Here is a 21,653-nt window from a genome sequence, read left to right as displayed (position 1 = left end):
CATACTAATATACACAATTCTGCTCATCTCTCTCTTAATTGATATCCACAAACCTTGCACTTCCATTAAAAAATGAGATAGAAAGAGTCGTTAGTTAAATGGTCTCTTAGCACTAAGTCACATTGATAAAAGGGTATCGCGAAGCAAGTATGGGTATAGCAATTTTAGAAAATCTTGGTACGAGATCCACTGACCGTGTATGTAACTATATACATTTTATATATACTAATCCACAAAATTCTCAACTATTAAAGAAAAATGAGAGAGAAATATAAAATATAGGTAGAAGGAAAACAAAAAGGAAAAAAAAAAGCAAAATAAAAAAAAAAAGGTTTTAAAAGATAAATTTTTAAGTCTTAAATCACTCATAACTTACATGCATGTATCCCCATGTCTGTGTGCCGACACGGGTACTTGGGTAGATCACACCTATCCGTTTGACTTAACTTAATGCAGTTATTGACAAGATTATATATATATATATATATATATAATATTCTTGACAAGCATAGGCATTGCAAAAAATCAACACCAACAGACTGCACTCCAAAAAATTCATATACTTTCCGGCCCTCAAAAATGGGTTAACCAAAAGGGCCCAAGCCCCAGGGTGGGTGGGTGCATGAATGTGCACACAATGACATGAATAATGGAGTTTATAAAAAGAGCAACTGGCGACATTGTGCGCATCCATGGTTGCTCAACTTATGAAATAAAAAAAATAAGGAAGGTGGGATACTGTTGACCTAGGATTCAAAAAAAAGTGATACCAACAAAACTTTTCCTTCTTATCCCTTTGCCTGAAAGCAATTGGTTACTTTATTATTCTTAAATTGCCTAGTTTATGCATCTTATTTTCCTTGCTTCCGCCCAAAATGGGAAAAAAAAAAAAGGCACTGTTGACTTTGTAAGAAGGTGGTAGACAAAATAATACGTAATCCTCATTGTATTGTCCACCAGGCCCACCTTGTTCTCATCAATTTGGCGCATATATATGTGTGCGTGTGATATCATACCCGCCATCAAGAACATGAGTATGGACCATTGAATTTTACCACATTGAAGGTCAAGAGCACGTAAGAGAAAAAAGAAAAAGTTGTTAATTAATTCTTGAGGACTGAAATTACCTCTCTTTTTTTATTCTTTTTTTCTCAACGTCAATGTAGTAAAAATATATAGCAAAAAAATTGTGTTTGATGATCAGTGGCACCTCCTTCCAACGGATTGGTAGACAGTAGACATTTAGGTATGGGACAAAAACCATGCCCTTTTAAGTTAAAAATTATTTTAACTAAGATATAAACATTCTCATATATTTATAAAAATTACTTTGGTATAAAACATGTTTTGAATCAAGCTGTTTGTATGAAAATTGTTGATTTTTCTATTATCAAAATGATGGTGTTATGGGAGCCATTCATTTTTTGTTTATTATAAAAATACTAAAATGATCAACTGAATATATTTTTTGCATCAACCTATCCTTAAGATCATATCAGTAAGTTAAATTTTTAAAGAACCACTTTAAATATCATATTTAAATGGTTTGGTTTTTGTCCCTGACCTATGGAGAGAGAGAGAGAGAGAGAGAGAGATGCCATTTCTATAACATTGAGTATCAGTTCATTCGTGCTGCATCTGATGCTTATAGTGATTACTGCTTATCATTTAAAGGGGAAAAAAAATGCATTCATCTAGAGATTTGTATCTGATTCGATTTTTGATCTGGCACATTATATCAGCATATGACTCGTGGATGAGGTTGTTGAGCGCGAGAATCTCAAATCCTGCATCGTGACAACAGGTGGGTTAAGTCCTTTGGAAAATGCCACCAAGAGCTCCTCAACCTTGCTAGGGTTTTGCGTATATAACTTCAACTTGAAGCCAAACGAAGATGTTCTATATCCAAAAGTTTGTCGTTATTGGCTTAGTCTAGTACAGCTATAGATGCCGTTTGCTTTGACGATGAAGCAATGTGATCGTTCTTCCTTCCTCTTTAATGATGATGTACATTTTTAATATATATATATATATATATATATATATATATATATATATATATATATATTTAACGCAGTACTCCAAAACACTAAAAGCAAGTCGACTTTAAGACATTAAAAACAAGTCTTTTATCTTAACGAGAGGTTGAGTAAGAGCTTCGAGCTAGAGTGGTAGGTCTCAATGGTCACCCAAAAGAATGAAGTACCTAATTTTCATTTGTGGGACTAATTTCTTAGATATTTGAAACCATCAAACATCCCCCAAGAAAAAGTGTACTGAAAAAGTTAGTGGCTGAGACGTGGCAATGCCCCCATTACTCAAGTTGTACTTCGAGGAAGAACCTTATATGAAAAAATAAGTACTTTAATCTGATGCCAGATTATTCAATTCCCCACATTGCAACGTCTATGGGCATCTGCACCTTTACTAATCATGTAGCACACAGACTTTATAAATTAATAGGAATAAATAAAGTTGATCTGGCATATAACGACAAACTAGGTACTTTCTTGTGCACATGATATTTGGTCATGGAGTTCAAACTAGCAAGGGTTCCCTAACCCTAACTTTACCGCTCTAAAAAGGAGAAAACTTGGGTGAAGCCACAGAGTTCAAATTAGTATAACTCAAACATGAATTCTAACGATCTGCAGGTTTGATTCATGGGGTTACTGAGTAAATTGGATCTTAATATTAGATCCCAACAAAAAATTTGACATTTAGCTGGAAAATTCAAGGAGGCCATGTTACTGAGTAAAAAAAATGAATCTTGATATCAAATGCCAATCACAAATTTGACATTTAACCAGAAAGTTCTTGATTTTTTCTGGTCAGAGAAGTAGGAGTCAAACAAGAAGACCAACGATCTTCAATGAACAATTATAAGGCATCTCGGTAAAATAGAGATGCTGGGACTTTGAGATCTCAAACACACATACATATGTACATATACACACATATATTGAACTGAACTTAGAAAGTAGAACCAACCCCATGATCTGGCATGTGAGGCAAGTGGTGAGAGAGCCTTTCTTTCTCACCAAATTTTGCACTGTCCTTTGTCCTTCCTTGTGTTTCTTTGTGCCATTTCTGTAGATGAGGCCTTGTGATTTTTAAGGGAGAGTGGCCCACATTGGGATTGGACGTGTCCATTGATTTATCTGTCCTCGAGCCAAAGAAAACATAAGGAAACTGACCTGCTTGCATTTGTCTTGGGCAATGCCAGGTCCCTCTCCTGCTATTGATGTCACTGCCAACTCAAGAAGGCAGTGGACATTAGAAAATGCCTCTTAAAATATGATAATCATGCCATCTGTTGGCTTTATGCAAAGAGGACAACTCAGAGCTCTCTCTCTCTAAAATAAATCTGCCAAGATTCATCCAAGGTTTACGGGGCAGCCGGAAAAATATCTGATAAAATGTTTGATAGCCTTAGATCTGATATATGGTAATCCATGTTAAGCAAAATTCATTGCCCATGCAAACAATCGATTTCACAGTTTCATATTTGAGGTTCACATTACATTAAAAGAATTATTGGATATGTAGCCTAGAAGCGATTTCTACCATAACTATAAATATCCATTTTGGGGTTTCAAATGATGAGGTGTTGTGCGGGTATGAAACCATAAATTTGTTTTTTTAAGGGAAAAATGTGAAAATTTCTGTAAATTTTAAAACAATTAATCTTTCAGCTTGAAAAGGAAAGAAAGGTGGCCAAAATCTTCAAATAAAACATAAAAAGGTGAAAATGAAAAGGTGAGAAAAACATGAAGCAAACGTGAAAAAACATGAAAAATGAAAAAAAAAAAAAACGTTTTTGATTTTTTTTGAAAAAAAAAATTGTGTTTTTTGGCTTTTTTTTCAACTGGCCGTTTTTTTGATAAAAATAAAGAAGCATGCAGACCTAAGTTGAAATAAAAATTTCTCAAATGGGTATGGACAAACACCATCTGCTAGTGTTGCAAAGGACATGGCAAATTATTGCGGTGCAACAGTGCATGAAACTCATCGGTTGCCTTGAAAAAGAAGAGATATCTACAGTGAGGGAGAGTCAATCCAAGACTGGATTGTTGCTGTGCTATCAATAATGGAATAGGAACGTTAGGCCATATATATGCTAAGTCTCTTTCATGGTAATTACATTCCACAGTCAGTTTCATCCAACCATTTTTTTCACGTACCAAGGGCAGCAACTGTCCAACCAACAGCATGTCTGATTAGGGCGAAGATTGTGAGAGATTGTATCATGATTCTTAATCAAAAATTTATTCAAGTATGTCAATAGAGAGCTCAGCTGCATATTTGTGTTGTGACCGATTAGATAAACGCCACGAACATAAGGACAAAAATGAAAAGGTGAAAAAATAATTTTATCTTTCAAGGAAAACAAAAACAAAAAAAAACAAAAAATGTCCTTCATTCATCCAAGTGGCGGCTTGTGAGAGGTTGACGACGCATGTTTTGTATTTGGATAGGGTAGTTTTCGGCTCTTATAAGACGCAGCCATGTGTCCGAGAAGCAGTGGATGATTCCCTTGAGATTCTTTGGACATGGTGTTCAATGGTCATAGCAGCTATCACAGGTTTTTGATACTTACATATATAACAAAATAAATATTAGAATTCCGTGTAATGTAAAAATAAAGAAAAATTAAGGGGCTGGTGTCGGCAATTGCTCACACCAACTTATACGTGGCTCCGCCACTGCTCATAACATAGAGCCCAGGACCTGACCTCGTTTAATGCATCCCCTAAATCCAAATACTGCTGCAAAGAAACTTTTACAGGTACTTAAACCAAAAGGCTAAAAGGCTTGGAATAAGTGCATGGACCAAGTTCATCTTCCCGCATAATATAATGTGGAATGTAACCTCAGATCTAGGATTGCACCCAAGGTTTCTTTCTTTTATGCTGCAAATATGTTTGAATTTGAGACTGCCAACTTACCATTTTCCAAAAGTAAATAAACTGATTCACAAGCCAATTTCCAGGTTTTGAAGCCTGCCTGGAATCCAGATATGTAAGAATTAGAGGTCCAAAAAAGATTTACAGAGTGTTTGGGTCACAACAATAGTCGAGACAACTTGAGCACTGCTCATGTGTATAAATGTAGACACTGCCGTGTAAGGTGTATTTGTGTGACAGTCAAAACTGAGTTGGTGGAATGATGTTTTGAGATGAAGTGAATAACATGGCCTCCTCGAAATTTTCACAAGGAATGTCATTTTGCATATGCCACTCAAACGCCCAATCGGGGCTTGCAAAGTTGGATTAGTTTTAATAGAACTTGGTTTTCGCAAAATGATGTCTGCGAGGGTGCCGTCCTTCTTGTGCTCATATGATCCACGCGTTGTGATATAAATAAGGCCACATCGGCTAATGTGAAGAGCCCAAGAACGAGTGAATATAAAGAAGGCATGTGTCAACCGTTGGAAGAACAATATCGCTGAATTAATGAATTTCCTTTCATCTACGCGTATGTACAAAGAGAAACAGTGTTAGGAAGCCAACAAGAGATCGGTCCCTAATCTAGTCGGTGGTCTGCCTAACAACTGTAGCTTTCTTATCAGAATAGAAGAAGAAAACAAGACAACTTTCATGGCGTAAGGGAAACATTATTTAAAAGGGGGAGCATATCTTCCTCCTAACATAAGGTGTCCGGATTTGGAGATCGCCGGAGTAGGCCGCCCAGATTCTCCGTCATCCCCCTCAATCCTGTCTAGTTTGAGACCTACCAAACAGGCAGATTCCGTCTCTTTCTCCCCAAAATCTTCTTGGTGCGCTTGTTTTAGTTGAGAATGGCGTATGTGAATCGGTGTCATCAGAGTCGGCCTTAATTGATTGGTGCCAAACCGATGTGATTTTCAGTTTTTAATTTTTTTTTTTTGAATTGGGGAGTCAGAAAACTGCGCCGATTTGATTCAGAAACCAATTGTTTTCATCACTGATGTAAATAATGTTATCATCGGCAACTGTTAATCGAATCGGTAGGATGTGAACTGGATACATGACTTTCAGTGAATAAAGAAGATGATGTACAGTGGGGAGGGAGGAATAATTTTTGTTTGGATCGAATCAAACGTTTGTATTACAAATAAGGCGAAGGGATTGGAGGTTCCGTCCCGTAATCTCCCCAAGTTGTCCTACACGTGCTTCCTCACCGCCATAAAGTTCCAAAAGAAAAAATAAAGAAACGCATTAATTGAGTTGCAGAGGAGCAGTAATTGCAGTAGGAGATAGTTAGAGCAACTTTATCGAAACAATTTTTTAATGTTATTATTGTTCAGGAAAAGTATTATGATTTAATTTATTATACTGTCCTGTTGTCCTGGCCGCCAACGCCTTTTGGCACGTACTTATCTCATTCTCTTTCTGAACTTTTAACATTGTTTGTTTAGTTTTTTTTTTTTTTTTCTGCGCATACGATGAATGCTAAAATCTACCGCAACAAAGAAAAGGAAGATATTGAAAACCAAAAGGAAAAAAAAGAAAGAGAAGATGACATGACAGGACCTCTTTTTCGGATTTTAATCTTGAAGAGCCCCCACTTTCTCGTCATCCCACTGCCCTCCCAAAAATCTGGTTTTTTTTTTTTTTGGGGTTAAGGAGGAGAATGGCTTTTCCTTTTTTAAGGAGAAAAGGAAGAAGGCAGGAGCTCCCCCACCAATCACCCCTTCTTTTCCTCGAGGGCGCTTTGTCCATCCACAGTGAAGCCCACTGAAAGATTACCAGAAACAGCCATCCGTCCCTACCTGAATGGGGGGCAAAGAACCAGAGGGGGTGTGGGAACGAACCAGGGAAGGGAGAGGCTGCCCTTTTTCCTGATTCAAGGAAAAGTGGGGGCAAGTGGGCGCGAGCATACGAGATTTGCATGGATTTGCTGTTCTCTCTCTCTCTCTCTTGCCACCACCACCACCACCACCACCATCATCGTCTGCAACCATCATCAGAAGAACGGGCTTTGGACGTTTCCGCCCACTTGGTCTACCCATGTGGACGGACCGGATCCAAAGGAAAGAATCCAAAGTCTACGAAACATATCGGCCATTTTACTCAGAGGGAGAGAGAGCGGGCTCCTATCGCTTCACTAGTAACGACAATTACGGGGTCATCGAGTGGGTGTACCCCAGCTTGGATACAGAACCGGTGGACGGTTTCTAGAGTCGCGACAAACATCCCAAAGATTTGTTCAAATCTTGCAAAAAGAAGAGAGATTTTCGCTTCCCGGTGAAGAAAATTTACGTTCTAGCTGTGTTTCTAATCCATCACTAAGTCAGTCCTAAACAAATATCAAAGACGTAGACGCCTCATTGAGTCGTTGGTTGAGAAAGACTAGTCTTCACCACCAGGCTGCCCTTGTGTTTTTGTCCACCATGACGATGTCCCCACTTTTATTTTCCAGTGAGCAAAAGGTTTATTTATCCCTACCACTTAAATTAAATCGAGGTTCAAAGGCCTCCTCTTATTCCCCTTGCCTAATCTTCTTGCAGTGACTAAAAAATAATAATAAAGACGACGCTAGCGCTCAGGAAGAGAGCCAATCAAAAGCACAGCCATTCTTGTCTGTCCTCGACCTGGTTTTCACTACACTCACAAGGAACCCCACGTCCCCTCTCCTTCTGCGTTTCATCATTGACAGACTCCTTTTGCCAAGATCGATCTCTTTTCGTTTTCTTAGAGGACTAAAAAGGCCGGCCTCGAAGTCGAAGCTTCTGAGCTCCGAGGTGAAAACTGCACCTTACGGCCAAAAAGCCCCTTGCTGCGACGACAGGGGATATTTCTATTACCCACTTGAAAAAGAGACACAACTCTCTTGCCCTGCCAGGAAAAGGGGATAGACCCAATTGCCCTCGGATCATGTTTCATATCGGATCCGTATCCGATATTATGTTTCGGTTACTTGCCTCCTTGTTCCCGGTTGGGCTCATAATGGAGTGCACAAAACGATCCAAACCATTTTTGGCATACAAAACATTAAAAAAAAGTACAAAAGGAAATAAAGGAACATGCACAAATGATACAGGTTAGGAGAGAGAGAAGGGAAGCGAGGGCAGAAGGGGAAGGTTGCCTTAAAGGTTGTCTTGGAAAGCAGCGAATGCGCACCCTGCTGGACCCCAAAGAACCAACTCCCCCCAACTGTTTAGAGATGGGACGCTATAAAAGAGAGCTGAGAATTATACAACGTAGCCAAAAGGATGACGGCACCGGAGAGAGTAACTATGTGGACTGAGAGACAAGCATAGTAGAATACGCGGTGGTAGTAGTAGCAGTAGTAGTGTCAGGGAAAAGCTCAATATTTTTCTGCCATGCAAGCACATATCATCATAGTACACATGAACTCCAAACTTTAAAACGAGAAAGCAGAGAAAAAGAGAGAGAAAGAAAGAAAAACGTATATCAAAATTAACCATCAAGCAACTTTTTTCATCGCTAGTCCAGTATCCGGATGTCACGTTTCGATACCTCCCCGCAATTTTCCGTTCAGTTCAGTCGTTCCTTTTTATCCTTCTTTTTTTTTTATCTTTCCTTCGTTGGCCTTTTTCACCTTCTTCGGGTCTCGGGGGCGGTCTTAACGGGTCTTTCTAGCTCCTGCCGTAACTGGATGGTGGGAATTGAAAGCGTCGGTTGGCATGGAGAGGAAAAGCAGATGGGGCGCTAGCTTGTGGTGTTTGGGTAGAGAATCCTGATGATGCTGCAACAGATGACGGGAATAGCGGTGCCGGCAAATGGGAGTTGGGCGGAGGCCAGCCCCACCCTGACACCGATGACGACGACATGGGCGATTGCTGTAAACAGTTCTTTGCAAATGAAGCAGCCGTTACTTCCTCCGCCCTCTTCTCGTTCATCATCCTTTCCGCACCGACCTGTGACACGTGTTACCAGATAAGTCACAATCCCTTCTTACTCCCATGGAAAAAAAAAAACAATTAAAAGAAGACCACTGGCGGCGGAAGCATTAGAAACGCCAGAGAGCAAGGTGGCCGCGGTTGGGGTGCTTGAATTCACAAATTCTCTTCATAGCCACGGGCCAAAAAAGAAGTGAGCATTGAGTTGCATCCTAATGTACTTGGAAAATTTTATGTAAAGATTAACATTATGTTGAGGAGTATGGAGACTCTGAGCACAGTACTTTTTAGTTTTCTCATTCATCAATTAATGCAAAAGAGATGCCCAACCGATCAACCGGCAGAAATGAAACAACTACCTGGTAGTTGGAGAAGTTGGGACGAAGTCCACTCCACAGAGTGGAAGGTTGGTCGGAAGGCAAACCAAGAGGATGATGAGCCGAAGATACCAAAAGCGAAGGCATCTCCATCTGTAGAAGAAAAAGGATTAGATTTCGTTTTAAACAAGGTCGCCAATTCAGTAAGAGAAGAAAAGCTTTAGCAGAAAAAAGGGTGAACCAAGAAGAGATAGAAGAGAAACCAATACAGAAATGCTCAAATTACCCTTGATTTGTTCATCTCAGACGACTCGAAATTGCCACATTGAAGACGAAAAGCAGTGGAACTGTTGTCAACTTTAGAAGCGTGAGAACAAACAGGCGGGGAGATGCCCAAATTGAGATCCAGATTGTGGGTAGTTCCTGTAGACATATTACCCATCAATACCGCTGTTTTCTTTTGCATCCGTCAACAACTAGCAAGTAAAGAGAAAAAAGTGGCATTACCTCCTTCATCGCCTTCAGCAAGAAGTTCCCCTTCATAAGAACTAGGTTCAAAATTAGTAACAGCATCCCTTCCATTGCATTTTATGGCAGCTTTGTCGTAAGCCCTGGTTTAGCCAAATTCATAAATAGTCGACATCTTGGCAGGTCCAGTACATTCCGATAAAATACAAACCAAGAAAAGTTACCTTGCAGCTTCTATTTCGCTGTCAAAAAGACCAAGGTAAATGTATCTGCAGGGAAAGGGCATGCAAATAATTTACAGAAATAGGCATGCACAACGAAAGCCGGATACTATAACCTCAAACAATAGACCGAAATTTCCTTACTTCTTGCCCAGAAACTGGCCCATTCGAGCTTCCCATCGACCACATTTGTGCAGAGTGACTCCCCTATACTTTGAGCTCCCTCTTGAAAATCCCGTGCTCTGACGTCGCAGGATATGAACAAATTCTTCCTTTGTGAGGTTCCTCATCTGCACCACAACACCGATTATCTAAACCACTGCCACTTGAGAAGAAACAAAAGGAACAATGACAAAAATAAGAAATAGTATATACCTGTTTGAGATCTTCCTCGTAGTCGCTTAGGTTGAAGTTGATATCTGCATCAACTCCCCTAAATTTGATGGCAGCTCGATCATATGCCCTGTCACCGACACGACCCGAGTTAGGTCGGATGAGGAAAAAGAAGACGAGATAAAGGCAAAAAGCAAAAAAAAAAAGAAAAGCAAAGAGAAACAGAACCAACGTGTAAACGAGTATTCAATGGCATTGAGAAGAAAAAAGACCAGACATAAAATAGGGAAAAAAAAAAAAACACGAAACTATTCCCGTGCATCTTACCTAGCAGCGGCATGAGCAGTATCAAACCCACCTAAAAGAGAAAAAAAGAAAAAGAGAAAAATCATCAAAACACAGATCAAGCGCTTCCTGTCGTAGTCAATATTTCTGAGTTCTCAAAAGAAAGGGAAAAAGAGAAAAAGAAGTAGCATCTTGGCGACGACTACTCGGCAAAATTTCGGTGAGATGGAAAATGAGAGAACAGAAAAAATTTACCCAGATAGACTTGCTTCCCGCAATCCCTGTACAGAAAATGATCAAATCATAAAGTCAACCAAAAGGAAAAGCAAAAACGACCAAGAAAACTCAGCAGATTCTAGAGCAAATCCTCCAATCAACCCTAGGGCATTAGTATCGAAATCGTACTGCTGGTCAATGAAACGAAGACAAGACATGACCAAGAAGAGTATAAGAAATATCCAAGAAGGAGAAGGAAACAAACCAGATGTGCGACTCCCATCGCCCAGTTCGCCTGTAAAACGTGACTCCCCGGTATTGCGAGCTCCTAGAACGCGGGCCGCGCCTGCTCTTTTTCACTTGCTGCTGCAACACCTTCACCGCTGTTACCTCCGTCTGCCCCGCCGCCACCGCATCCTGGTGGTGCCGAAAGGCGACGTCCACCCAATTCCCCCTCCCACACACCGGAACAGCTGATGGAGTCGTCATCATTGTCATCGACGAGACTGATCGCGCCATCGGCGATGCCACCTCCGGGAAAAGCTGTCTGGTAACGACGGCCCCTACTTCCAGGAACCCGTTGCCTCCGGCAGCACCCCCATTTCTTTCCTCCGATTCATCCACGCCGTCTTCCTCCTCTCCTATCTCCCTCATTTCCTGGTCTCCCTTCAATATGCTGAAATTGAACGCCAGCTTCTTCCCGCCTGTCTGTGTCGACCCCGACTCCTCATCCCCGCCATAGGCCGAACCATCAGTATTCACTACAGAGGAATTAGACGTGCTGGAATCGTCTGCCGCGACAGCACCTTGCGGGCCGTCGTTGCAGATTGTGGGGGACTCGCCGCCATCCTCGCCCACGAATTTCGCGAGCTGCTGCTGCAACTGCGGCTCCTCGTTCAGATCCAGCATCTCGCTTACCTCCTTCCCACGCGTTCCTCAATCCCTTCCCGATTCTCCCCGCTCAACCTCACACTGGCACTACCAGTTCCTTCCTCTAGAATCCTATTCTACCGGCGGAAAAAGAGCCAGAGGAGATACAGATAGCGGCAGGACAATCCGGAAGAAGCGGAAGAGAACATCTGCGAATCTGCTCGCTATAAACTGCGGGAATCCAAAAACACCTCAAAAACATCAATCCCGGAGATCTAGGGTTTACTTCCCACCTGGACAACGGAAAAAGTCGGCCGCCGCCGGAAGTTCCCGGCTACCGATCCCGCTCTCATGTACCGGAAAACTCAACCGATTGGCACACTCCGATTACACTCTAACCCGCAATAAAGAAACAAGCAAGGGAACGGAAATTTACCGACGGAACTCAACGATCGCTTCAGCACTCGCGCCCGAGGCCACACGATCACCTCCCGCAAAAGGAAATCGAAACGCCGACTCTGATACAGCGGGGAAGCCGAACCGGGAAACGATTCGATTCAACCAGCCTTCGCCCCGGATACCTGAATTCCTAGACTCACTAGTAGCCAGGTGATCCGGATGCCGGGTTTAAACCGGCCGAGCGTCCGTCACGTGAAAAGCGAAATACACGCCGGAAGCATTCTCTTCATCACTCCTCTTCGAAACCGGCCACTTTACCGATCACCGGATTCCGATTGCAGGACTATTGACAAGAATCAAAGCCAACAAACAAAGAAAGAAACACAGGAGACAGAAAATGAAAGAAGAATAAGAAGAAGAAGAAGAAGAAGAAATGGGGGAAGAGAAGAGAAGGGCGCGGGGGAGGAGGAATACGGTCAACCGTGAAAAGGCTGGAGATGGGACGTATGAGGACAGGGGCCGTGTGTTGCAGATGCCCTCTTCCTCTCTCTCTCTCTCTTCGCTCCCTTCCCCTTCTGGTTCTCTCAGCCTGCGTTCTTATTCCATCTCTGTCTGTCTCTCTCTCTATTTCTTGGCGTCTTGGGTGCTACCGGTTCTTCCGGTCACCCGTGGCCGGTGCCCGCAGCTCCCATGCCGACCCCCCGCTTTTTTCACCGTACTGACCGGTACGAGCCGACGAGACGCGCCGGTTAGCCGGTCACCCGCCCCCTCTGTAAGAAAAGAGGGACGCCCTTTCGCCGGAAAGGAATACCCGCGTGCCTTTTAATTTTTTTTTCAGTACTTTACTTTTTTTTTATATTTCTCTTGACAAAACTAGGAATCGGCCGGCTAACGTGCGAAGTCCCAATTCCCCATCCAGCCCCGGATCTTTTCAATTAATGACTCCTGCGACCCTCGTTCCCCCGGACCGACCGGGTTCGAGTCTTTCCCGCACCCACACTAACGTGGTTGGGTTCCTCCGACCGAGCCATCCGGTCCGCCGCCGCCTCCCCGGCCGAACCCAGCAGAAGACCGAAAGTGAATTTATCAGCGTAATTTGGTCAAACCGCATCGGATCCAGGCTGGGGACATGGCTAGCCCTTGACCGGGGGCAGGAGAAGGAGAGACTTTGGAATCTCCGAATCAGGGGTGATTTCGTAATTCCTCACGCAGATATCAGAAATTTGGATAAAAAAATGATAATGATCCAGCGTCCATGTTTCCAACTCGTTCGTACGTGACGACGATTACAGGGAAGAAATTAGTATTTTAATTTAACGCTAAACGACAAATTAAAGTTTTTCTGTTTTTCTTTTTCCCATTTCTTTTCTTTTCCCATTGGACAAAGGACTACCGAGGAAGCAGATAACATATAATAATGCGCTTTCTTTTGTGTTTTGACTTGGACGAAAATGATCCTAGAGCGAGGCGTCTTAGCGTTACTAATCACAATTAATTAATATGAATCTCCACCTAATCATTCTTTAGTTGCACTATTTTCGTCTTTAACAAAAGTCAAATCCCAAGCTTCCTTAAACACCGTGCGCCCTTCGGTTCCCCTCTGGGGAAAATTGCGATGAAGCCCTCACCGTTTCTTCCTTTTCAGAAAACCTGCTGCCGTCAGGAATCTTTTAAACAGCAGTATCTTTTATTGGTTCCTTAAATAATATAATTTTCTTTTTTTTTTTCTTATGAGATGGAAACTTAACTGCTCTCGAAGTGGGGGGGACCTGGCTTTGATGATTTAACCTGAAGTACTTATGGGCATGCTCTTGGATTGTCAATTCAGTTATAGAAATTATTCTTGGCATGAATAATTATTCAAAACCTCTTTTGGAGACGAAGGAAATGAATTCTTTTTTAAGAGCAGCAACAAAATATTCCTTGGTTGGTTGTACCATCAGGCTTTTTTAACTATGCTTAGTATGAGAGGGAAAATTTCACTCTGCCAACTTCTCTAGCATTGCCTGGGGCTGAAATTTTCTTTGCAATTTATGGTTCTAACGAATTAGAGTCGAGAATGAGGTTTCTTGCAATTTATAGTTCTCCCAAATTTGAGGAATTATGAGTTTAGCTCATTTGAAGCTGATCTATTTGCACCTCCCTCCATAGTAAAACGAATCTTCTTGTTTTATATTTTTGGGGGAGCACAACTCAACAGTTTTTGTCACTCAAAAGGGAAAAAAGGATAATATTGTCGAGTTTTTATGAAAACAACCGACTAAATAAGCAGGAAAGAATCGTCGCGTGTAGATTGTAAACTGTAGATATGGTAAAATTTGCGTTCGTGTAGTTTTTAGAAAGGTCCGTAAATAAGAGCGGGGATTTAGAGATTTAGAGGAAAACAAAGGGGCCGCGAGGAGGACGCCCTTTAATTTCATGGGACAAGGGCCTCGACCTTAAGACTGTTTTGTCCCACTTATTTCTGGAAATAACGTGTCTACCATTCCGTCCCTTATTCTCCCTACAGTCCCACCCTGCGTCTTCCTAAAGTTGCCCAAAAAGGGATATAATGGTCCAACCTCAGTTGCATCCACTTACGGGCGGACGCGAGTAAGTGAAGGTGTGGGCCCCACGGCCCAAAAGCAAAAACGGTACCGTCGAGCGTCAACAGCGATGGACGGCAGCTGGAGAGAGATAGGAACCAAGGAAGCGATGCCTGACCGTCGATTGGGGGGCATTTCCTCTCCCGGAAATCGCCGTCGCACTCCGGCTTTTCCAATTATGGCACGAACGCGACGCACGTTGGGAAACCGGTAGGGAGAGAGAAAGAGGAGAGGAGAGTGAAAAAGAGAGGGATGCGTCTCAACCAATCAGGGGGTTTCACGTGGACCGTCCGCTTTTTGGCCTTTTCGCGCCTCAACTCCGAAAGTTGTGGATGCCGCTTTCCTTTTGTCTCTATTACTATCCTGCCCTTGGACTTCCGCGCAAAGTGCGAAAAGGTTTCCTGATATTTTCTGGGCGGAAGCTTTATCTGACCGGAGCTGCCCCTGACTTTTAGGTCAATGACCTTGTCCTATAGGGGCTGTTCCGTTGACTTTTTGGTGGAGGCGTCATTTCACATGACATCGCGCGGCTCTTTTAAATAATTTGATGGCGACAGCCTTGTCCTGGCGTCGGTAGCTTATTCTGCCGTGGGGGTATTTCGGGTATTTCATGGGAGTCGGTTGAAAGTACGATATTGCCCTCGAACTGAAGGGAATTTATGTTCCCTCAACCGATAGCGATTTTTTTATTAGGTGTTTGTTGGCGAAATCTTGAGGACTTTAGTTGCAGGTCCTCTTAACCATATGTTATCAGAAAAATACATTGTAATTTTTTATTTCTTAAGTGGCAAAACTGTGCATCATCATGAGTTAGGTTGCGTTTGATAGCTTCAAATTTTATATGCTAAAGATGTCTTTTGGGACATCATCGATACACGTTGGAAACCATAAATATTAGTAAATTTGAGACCTTGGGATCTTAAATCACAGCAGATCTGGTCACTGCATATCCAAGTTCCATGGTAAAACAAACACAAACGCCTCCTTTTTTTCTCCTGCAGCATAAGGTTTTACAAGACATTAAACTTTTTTAAAAGTAAAAGCACGAAAAAATTGTTGTTAATTTTTCCATATATTTTTTACGCATATTGTAGAAATTGAATGGCGTGCCTGCATGTGCATCTACTTGAAAAGAGTTGTTAGGGTACGGAATTTTTTTTGTGGGTAAAACATTGCTCTCAATCATTTTTTCCATTATATAAACCATCAATTTTTTTATGCATGTGAGAGATCATTTTTTATGGTCGTGATTTTCCCTAATACATTAAAACCATTTTTGTCAACCAAACTTTTTAGGTCACCCAAGTTAGGACCACTTTTATATATATATATATATATATATATATATATATATATATATATATATATATTACTTTAAAACATTTACATATACGGGTATTAAATGACGGTGAAGAAAAAGATGGGTACAATATGACAAAGTTTTATATCTTGGGAATAAAACGGAAAAAGTTCGATAATTTTTTAAAAAAAGTTAAACATTTAATACATCTTAAAAATTATAAAAATAAAAAATTAATAAAAAAAGATAAAAAAACGTATAATATGGGTATTATACGGCAAAAAAACGGTAAAAAATAGGAAAACGTATAATACAGGTATTATGCGACAGAGGTGTTTTTGGCGTATAATACACATTTTTTTGAAAATACACTTTCTTATACAAACTATAGATGTACATATTTTTTAACTGTTAAAAAATATGTACATCTATAGTTTGTATAAGAAAGTGTATTTTGAGCAAGAAAAAGTTCGAATTTGTATTAAATTTAATGAAGAACGCTTTCCATTAACTAGAACTAACATATTTCTGCTAAGCCAATACTCTCACCGACAGGTCTGGCTTTGCTTGGTTGATGCTCCGAAACCGTGCTTGCTGGTTGCTGCTCGTCGCGGACTCGATCAAGACCGAGTCAAAGAACCAACGTCAAGTTCGATAGTTTGACCGGGCCAATCAAACGCGCAGGTTGACAGGAGGGCGAGCGGCGACATGACCCGGCTGGCAAGGTTCGGTCGCGCCCCTACGGGCCGCGTTGCTCGCCCAAGTGGTGCGCTCGGGTCAAGACCTCAGTACCTTTTTCTGTTGTTCTAACACGAAATGTATGCTTAAGCTGCATCTTTTATTATCTTCAACTACTCTCTTAGATAATTATATCAATAACCTTGAAAATAAAATAGGCCAACAAGAAATTTAAAAACAGATAAACAAATCCCGGCGCGGCCTTTCTGATTTCAACCAGCTTATTGATGTTGACCGAATATTTCTCGACCTTCCTAATTAATACTGCAAACACATGTTTACATACACATATATAGGCTGCTTGGAGAAGGTTTAATGCGAGAATTAAAGTGTTTTTCTTTCAATCTAATCTTAAGAACGAGTTGATAGAAAACATATATTAAGTTGAACATTTTTTCAAATTTAAAGATGCTTTTACTATAAGCAACAATGAACGGCTCCCATAACATCAACAATTTGTTAGTAGAAAAGCTCACATTTTTCATAAAAACCACTTGAATCAGAACATGTTTTATACCAAATTAGTTTTTATAAATATATTAAGATGTTTACATTTTGTTTTAAATATTTTTTAATAAAAATTTAAAGGAATCTAATGGTGTGTGTGTATATATATATATATATATATATATATATATATATATATATTATATATATATATATATATATATATATATATATATATATATATATATATATATATATATATATATATATATCATTCTGCATTGTACGCCACTCCCAAAAATTAAAAAAAAATGAGCGTTTGCTCTGATGATGGGTTTAGTCATCATGAACAGCACCTTTAAAATATTTACATACATATATAAAGTGATCAAGCTACTTATATTTTCATGTCTGAATAGATTTAAGCTAACGGGAAGTCAATTACGTTCACAAACGTTGTATCGATTAAAGAAACGGAAAAAATTGCTAATAAAGTCATGTGGGCTTTAAGGGCCGGTTGACAAGTTTCATCTAGAAGAACGAATTAAAAAAATAAAAAAAAAATTCAAATACTCAGGCTCAATTCATATATGTGAAGGACGGTTCAGAAAACCAATTTAAAAAAAATGAAAAATTGTCAGCGCGGTGGCCTTGAGATTCCTTTTTTGCACCTTTTTAAAGTATATCCTCATTATTTTTATTTTTGTTGAATTTGGATTCGGTTGATTTTTAATTAAATATATGTTTGAATCGTGTTTGCGTAGAACCTTATACTCCTCTTTTGGGTGGATGTTGTCAGGTTACGAGGTTTGAGGTTCGAGGGCAGACGTGGACAATCCATGTCCATACAGGGAAAGGTCAAGCGGTTCCTTTTAATTTACTTTAAATTCTTAATTTTGATAATGATATGTTCATTTAGGGCCCATTGATGACTATCAAATCGTTGAATCACAGACATAAACGCGACGAAAAAAAACCTTTAATTTGGCGTCGACAGATTAATCAATTCAAAATTATGCTGAAAAAAGCTTTACTTCGATAAACAAATCCGAATGAATATGAATTCGATATCGACTTGTTTGAATGAATTTAGTCGGTCAAAGTACGTGTTTGATTCGATAATGTGTCTAGGTCCAATCTTTGGCTTGTTGGGAACAAATGTAGGCGAAGAAGCATAATCTTGCCAGCATGTTAGAAGCCAAAGGTTCGTGGACATGACAGGCACGCCATTAACTAGAGATAAGAAAAGTCACTCCTTCTTCTTCTTCTTCTTCTTCTTATATGTTTTCTAAGAACTAGAAATGTATGTCTGGGGATGTTGGCAACTGATGGATGTGTGTGGCAACCATGAACTCTAAGAGAAGGTTTAACTCTCGCTTGATCTGATTCGGGAGTGGCATTATCTAAGGTCTGAAATGAATAATTAAACAAAATTTTGATTCCTCTAGCTTGAATTTGAGTTGCTAGCGTGTGAAAACGAGAATGGTAATTTCTAATTCTTATTTTCCATCTTGCAAAGTCTGATTTCCCTTGAGCCTCGCTTTGATGTGAACACCATATTTTGGTTTGCAATGTGAAGTTCCAATGAGAAAAAGAAAAAGAAAAGAAATTGAAGTAGTTTTTCACTACAAGAGGCATATATGAACCTTTGAAGAGCATATCTTAGATAATGATCAACAAGGCAGTTACAAGATGTTCATCACTAGGGTTTACGTAATGCTTATCAAGGTAGGATTCTCATTTATAGCTCAAGTACTAGATTGTGCCTTACTGTTTTTGTTAGCATAGTTGGTGATCGGTGGAGCTAGAAATTTTTCTTTGCCAAGGCTGAACTATAGTTTCAACATTTTTAACAGGAAAAAAGTATAATTTTTCAATTTTTTTTTATATAAGTTAAATTAAAATTTTTGAAGTATAAATATAAATATTTTATTTTTCAAAAATCTGAAAGGTGTGTTGTGGGCTTATGCACTTTATGTTCTTTCGGAATTACTTCCTACATTTGAATGGCATTCTACTTAATTTTCTTGGGCATAATCATCTGCATGATTTTTACCTGCTCTTGTTTAGTATTTATGTCTTTCATCTTCCCTCATACTGGCGGTTGAATGGAGATGAATAGTTTGCTGCAAAGGTTTTTTCTTTTTCTAGAATGGAATCGAACCATCGCTTTCATGAAAAAGGCAGCAAACTCTTTGAAGAGGCCCAAATCTTCTTCGCAAACATTCACATTTTCCATTAAAGTTCATTTTTACTTGCTTTAAAGGCATTATGCACCCATGTATCCTGGTTTGAGATGTGAAAATTTTCATATACTTCAATGCCACGTTGAAAAATAGAAAAATTTTCATATACTTCTAATCCACCAGTCCCAATGAAGTTATTGGCTTGGAATGTGTGCAGGTTGGTGAGATCAACAGCTCGTCTTGAACTCAGTCAGTTTATCTGCAATCACTATCCTTATTTGATTTTTCCATTTGATTCTACGTTGAATAATCAATCTTTTGATAATTGGTGCAAGTTGGTTGCAAATAAGTCTTGGGTATCTAATATCTCCTGCATCGTTAAAAGATGCTTGTATAATTTTTAATGTGCGATCCTTTTGAAATAGCAGTTGAAATTGTCTCCATGGAAGAGTTTTGGATTAAAGTAAATTGCACACTTGAACACTTTAAATTTTTATGCTTATAGCATCTAACTCCACAATAATAGACTTTGGAGAAGAGATTCTCTAATTCAATTGACGGAATGTGAGTCTAAATCTGAATGGCAGTCGAACATGTCCTCTTGCAATGTTTTAGAATTCTTGTTTGGTTGCAATCTGGTCGTCATATCAATGGTTTTCACTACCAGATGACTTTATCTAATAATCGTATTGGTGTTGAAGAAGTTTTATGTCGAATTGATTGGGACCCAGTCAATTATATATGGTGGAACAATGTTTCATACAAATTTACTCGAAGAGTACTTCCAAGGTCATCTTCAGATCATAGCCTTCTGTTACTCTCTGTTTCTAATGATTGTGATGCTCATTTTGTTATAAGTCTTTTCAAGTACTATGCTTGCTGTTCTATGCAAATTGTTTATGCAGACATTATAAAGAAGAATTGGACTGTAGTCACCAACAGGTGTCCTATGGTGCGCCTGCAGCAGAAACTAGAAGCCACAGGAAGGGACCTTGCTGACTGGAAGAGAAGCCAATTTGGGCATCTTGATGACTATTTCGAGGTGACGAGCAAGAATGGGATCTTCGAAGAGAACTTGACATAGACAATAGGATGGAGGAGTCATTCTGGAAGCAAAAATCACGAATATGATGGTTGGTTGAAGCCGGTGATCAAAACACCATTCGTTTTCAGCACCATGCAAATTATATTCAAAAGAAAACTTTTTCGAGGTGATTGAGATCAACAGACAGGTCAGTCAAGGTGCTAAAGCTATTCATAATGCATGCAGAGACTTCTTTGATGGCGACGGAAGCGCTAGTAATAAGGTTACACATCTTCACACGGGACCAATGGAGACAGTTACAGATAATGAAGAGCTGAGCGAAACCAAATGAAGTTGTAGTTGCTCTCTTTACTGTGAAAAATAATAAAGCTCCTGGCCCCGATGGCTTCCCTGCTGATCTTTTCAGTTCTTATTGGAGCATCGTTGGAGGCGATGTGTGCACCGTAGTTATAGATGTTTTCAAGACTTCACCTGATACTCATTCCTAAGATGCAAGAAGCTGTGAACATAAAAGGCTTTCGCCGTATTTCATTATGCAACTGCATATATAAACTCATTACGAAGATTGTTGTCAGTTGATTGAAGTCTACAGTTGCAAAAATTATGGGCCAAGATCAAGGCAACTTTCTTCGAATTAAAGAAAAGGAATGACCAAAGCACATGAGAAAGAGAGGCCCGATGACAGAGGGAACTGTCATTCACGTCTTCCTGCGGGGAATTATCGGCATGAAAATAAAAAACACATGGTTGTTGTTCGTCTGTCACAGCAAGAAAATTAGAACACTGTAACTTTCCTTTGGGGAGCCTAAAGTTGCTGTACTGATTTTTATGATAAAGGGAAACAGATTCATATCGTATACAATTGATCTAAGTTCGAGATTTACTCATAAGATTTTTAATTGCATCATAAAAATAAGTCCGGCTCCTCGTTGGCCTCATCCAAGTTACTTTTTTAATGTCGCTGTGTTCATATTTAGTTCTACTTATCTTACTACTTACATATAATTGAAGAGCATCGGTGGATAAAAATTTACTCTAAAAAGGTATCTATAGAACGTAAAAGAAAGGACAAAATAGTACTCGCATTGCAAACATTAGAGTTTTTTCCCTTCCCTTATGAAATGACATGGACAATTCATAGCTCGCAATCATGAGCATTGGACACTTTTTTTCAGATAAAAACAGTAACCCGCATAACTAAATGTTTCATTATTGAATCAAATACCTATCTACATTTTTTTTATGCAAAATGCCAACTTATTAAAATTAGAAAAATAACGAGAATAGTTTTCTTTTGTTTCTTCATAAAGCTCATACTTTATAGTTATTTATTACACAAAGTATTTTTATTTTACCTGCAAAAATAATGACCAAGCGACTTATTTTAATGCATTG

At 39.7% G+C, this 21,653-nt stretch overlaps 1 protein-coding gene across 3 annotated transcripts; it reads right to left on the bottom strand.

Moving 5' to 3' along the window:
* Positions 1 to 8,280: 8,280 nt before the first annotated feature.
* On the bottom strand, positions 8,281 to 12,564 carry LOC116254586 (APETALA2-like protein 3). 3 transcript variants are annotated; one of them, XM_050077939.1, is made up of 12 exons: positions 12,439 to 12,556; positions 11,995 to 12,300; positions 10,954 to 11,789; positions 10,728 to 10,753; positions 10,515 to 10,545; positions 10,230 to 10,317; positions 9,999 to 10,144; positions 9,858 to 9,902; positions 9,673 to 9,776; positions 9,452 to 9,588; positions 9,208 to 9,318; positions 8,281 to 8,866 (listed from the first exon to the last, which is right to left on the bottom strand). In XM_050077939.1, the coding sequence occupies exons 3-12, from the start codon at positions 11,595 to 11,597 to the stop codon at positions 8,585 to 8,587; spliced, it is 1,614 nt and encodes a 537-aa protein (XP_049933896.1). In that variant the 5' UTR covers positions 11,598 to 11,789; positions 11,995 to 12,300; positions 12,439 to 12,556; the 3' UTR covers positions 8,281 to 8,584. The 3 variants fall into 3 exon arrangements, with proteins under 3 accessions (XP_049933896.1, XP_031485921.1, XP_031485922.1); XM_031630061.2 differs by having other exon boundaries at positions 11,995 to 12,564; XM_031630062.2 differs by having other exon boundaries at positions 9,858 to 9,875; positions 11,995 to 12,564.
* Positions 12,565 to 21,653: the final 9,089 nt, after the last annotated feature.

Source organism: Nymphaea colorata, chromosome 5 (genome assembly GCF_008831285.2).
Source record: "Nymphaea colorata isolate Beijing-Zhang1983 chromosome 5, ASM883128v2, whole genome shotgun sequence".
NCBI lineage: Eukaryota > Viridiplantae > Streptophyta > Magnoliopsida > Nymphaeales > Nymphaeaceae > Nymphaea > Nymphaea colorata.
This window is presented reverse-complemented; position numbering and strand designations above follow the sequence as displayed.

What these genes read in the sequence shown, in the direction of transcription:
- LOC116254586 (XM_031630061.2), bottom strand. Translation starts at nt 11,597, where the DNA reads ATGCTGGATCTGAACGAGGAGCCGCAGTTGCAGCAGCAGCTCGCGAAA. An exon ending in CGATGGGAGTCGCACATCTG is followed by an intron (nt 10,754 to 10,953) that starts GTTTGTTTCCTT and finishes TTTTCTGTACAG; the next exon opens with GGATTGCGGGAAGCAAGTCT. An exon ending in GGCCAGTTTCTGGGCAAGAA is followed by an intron (nt 9,903 to 9,998) that starts GTAAGGAAATTT and finishes CTTTCCCTGCAG; the next exon opens with ATACATTTACCTTGGTCTTT.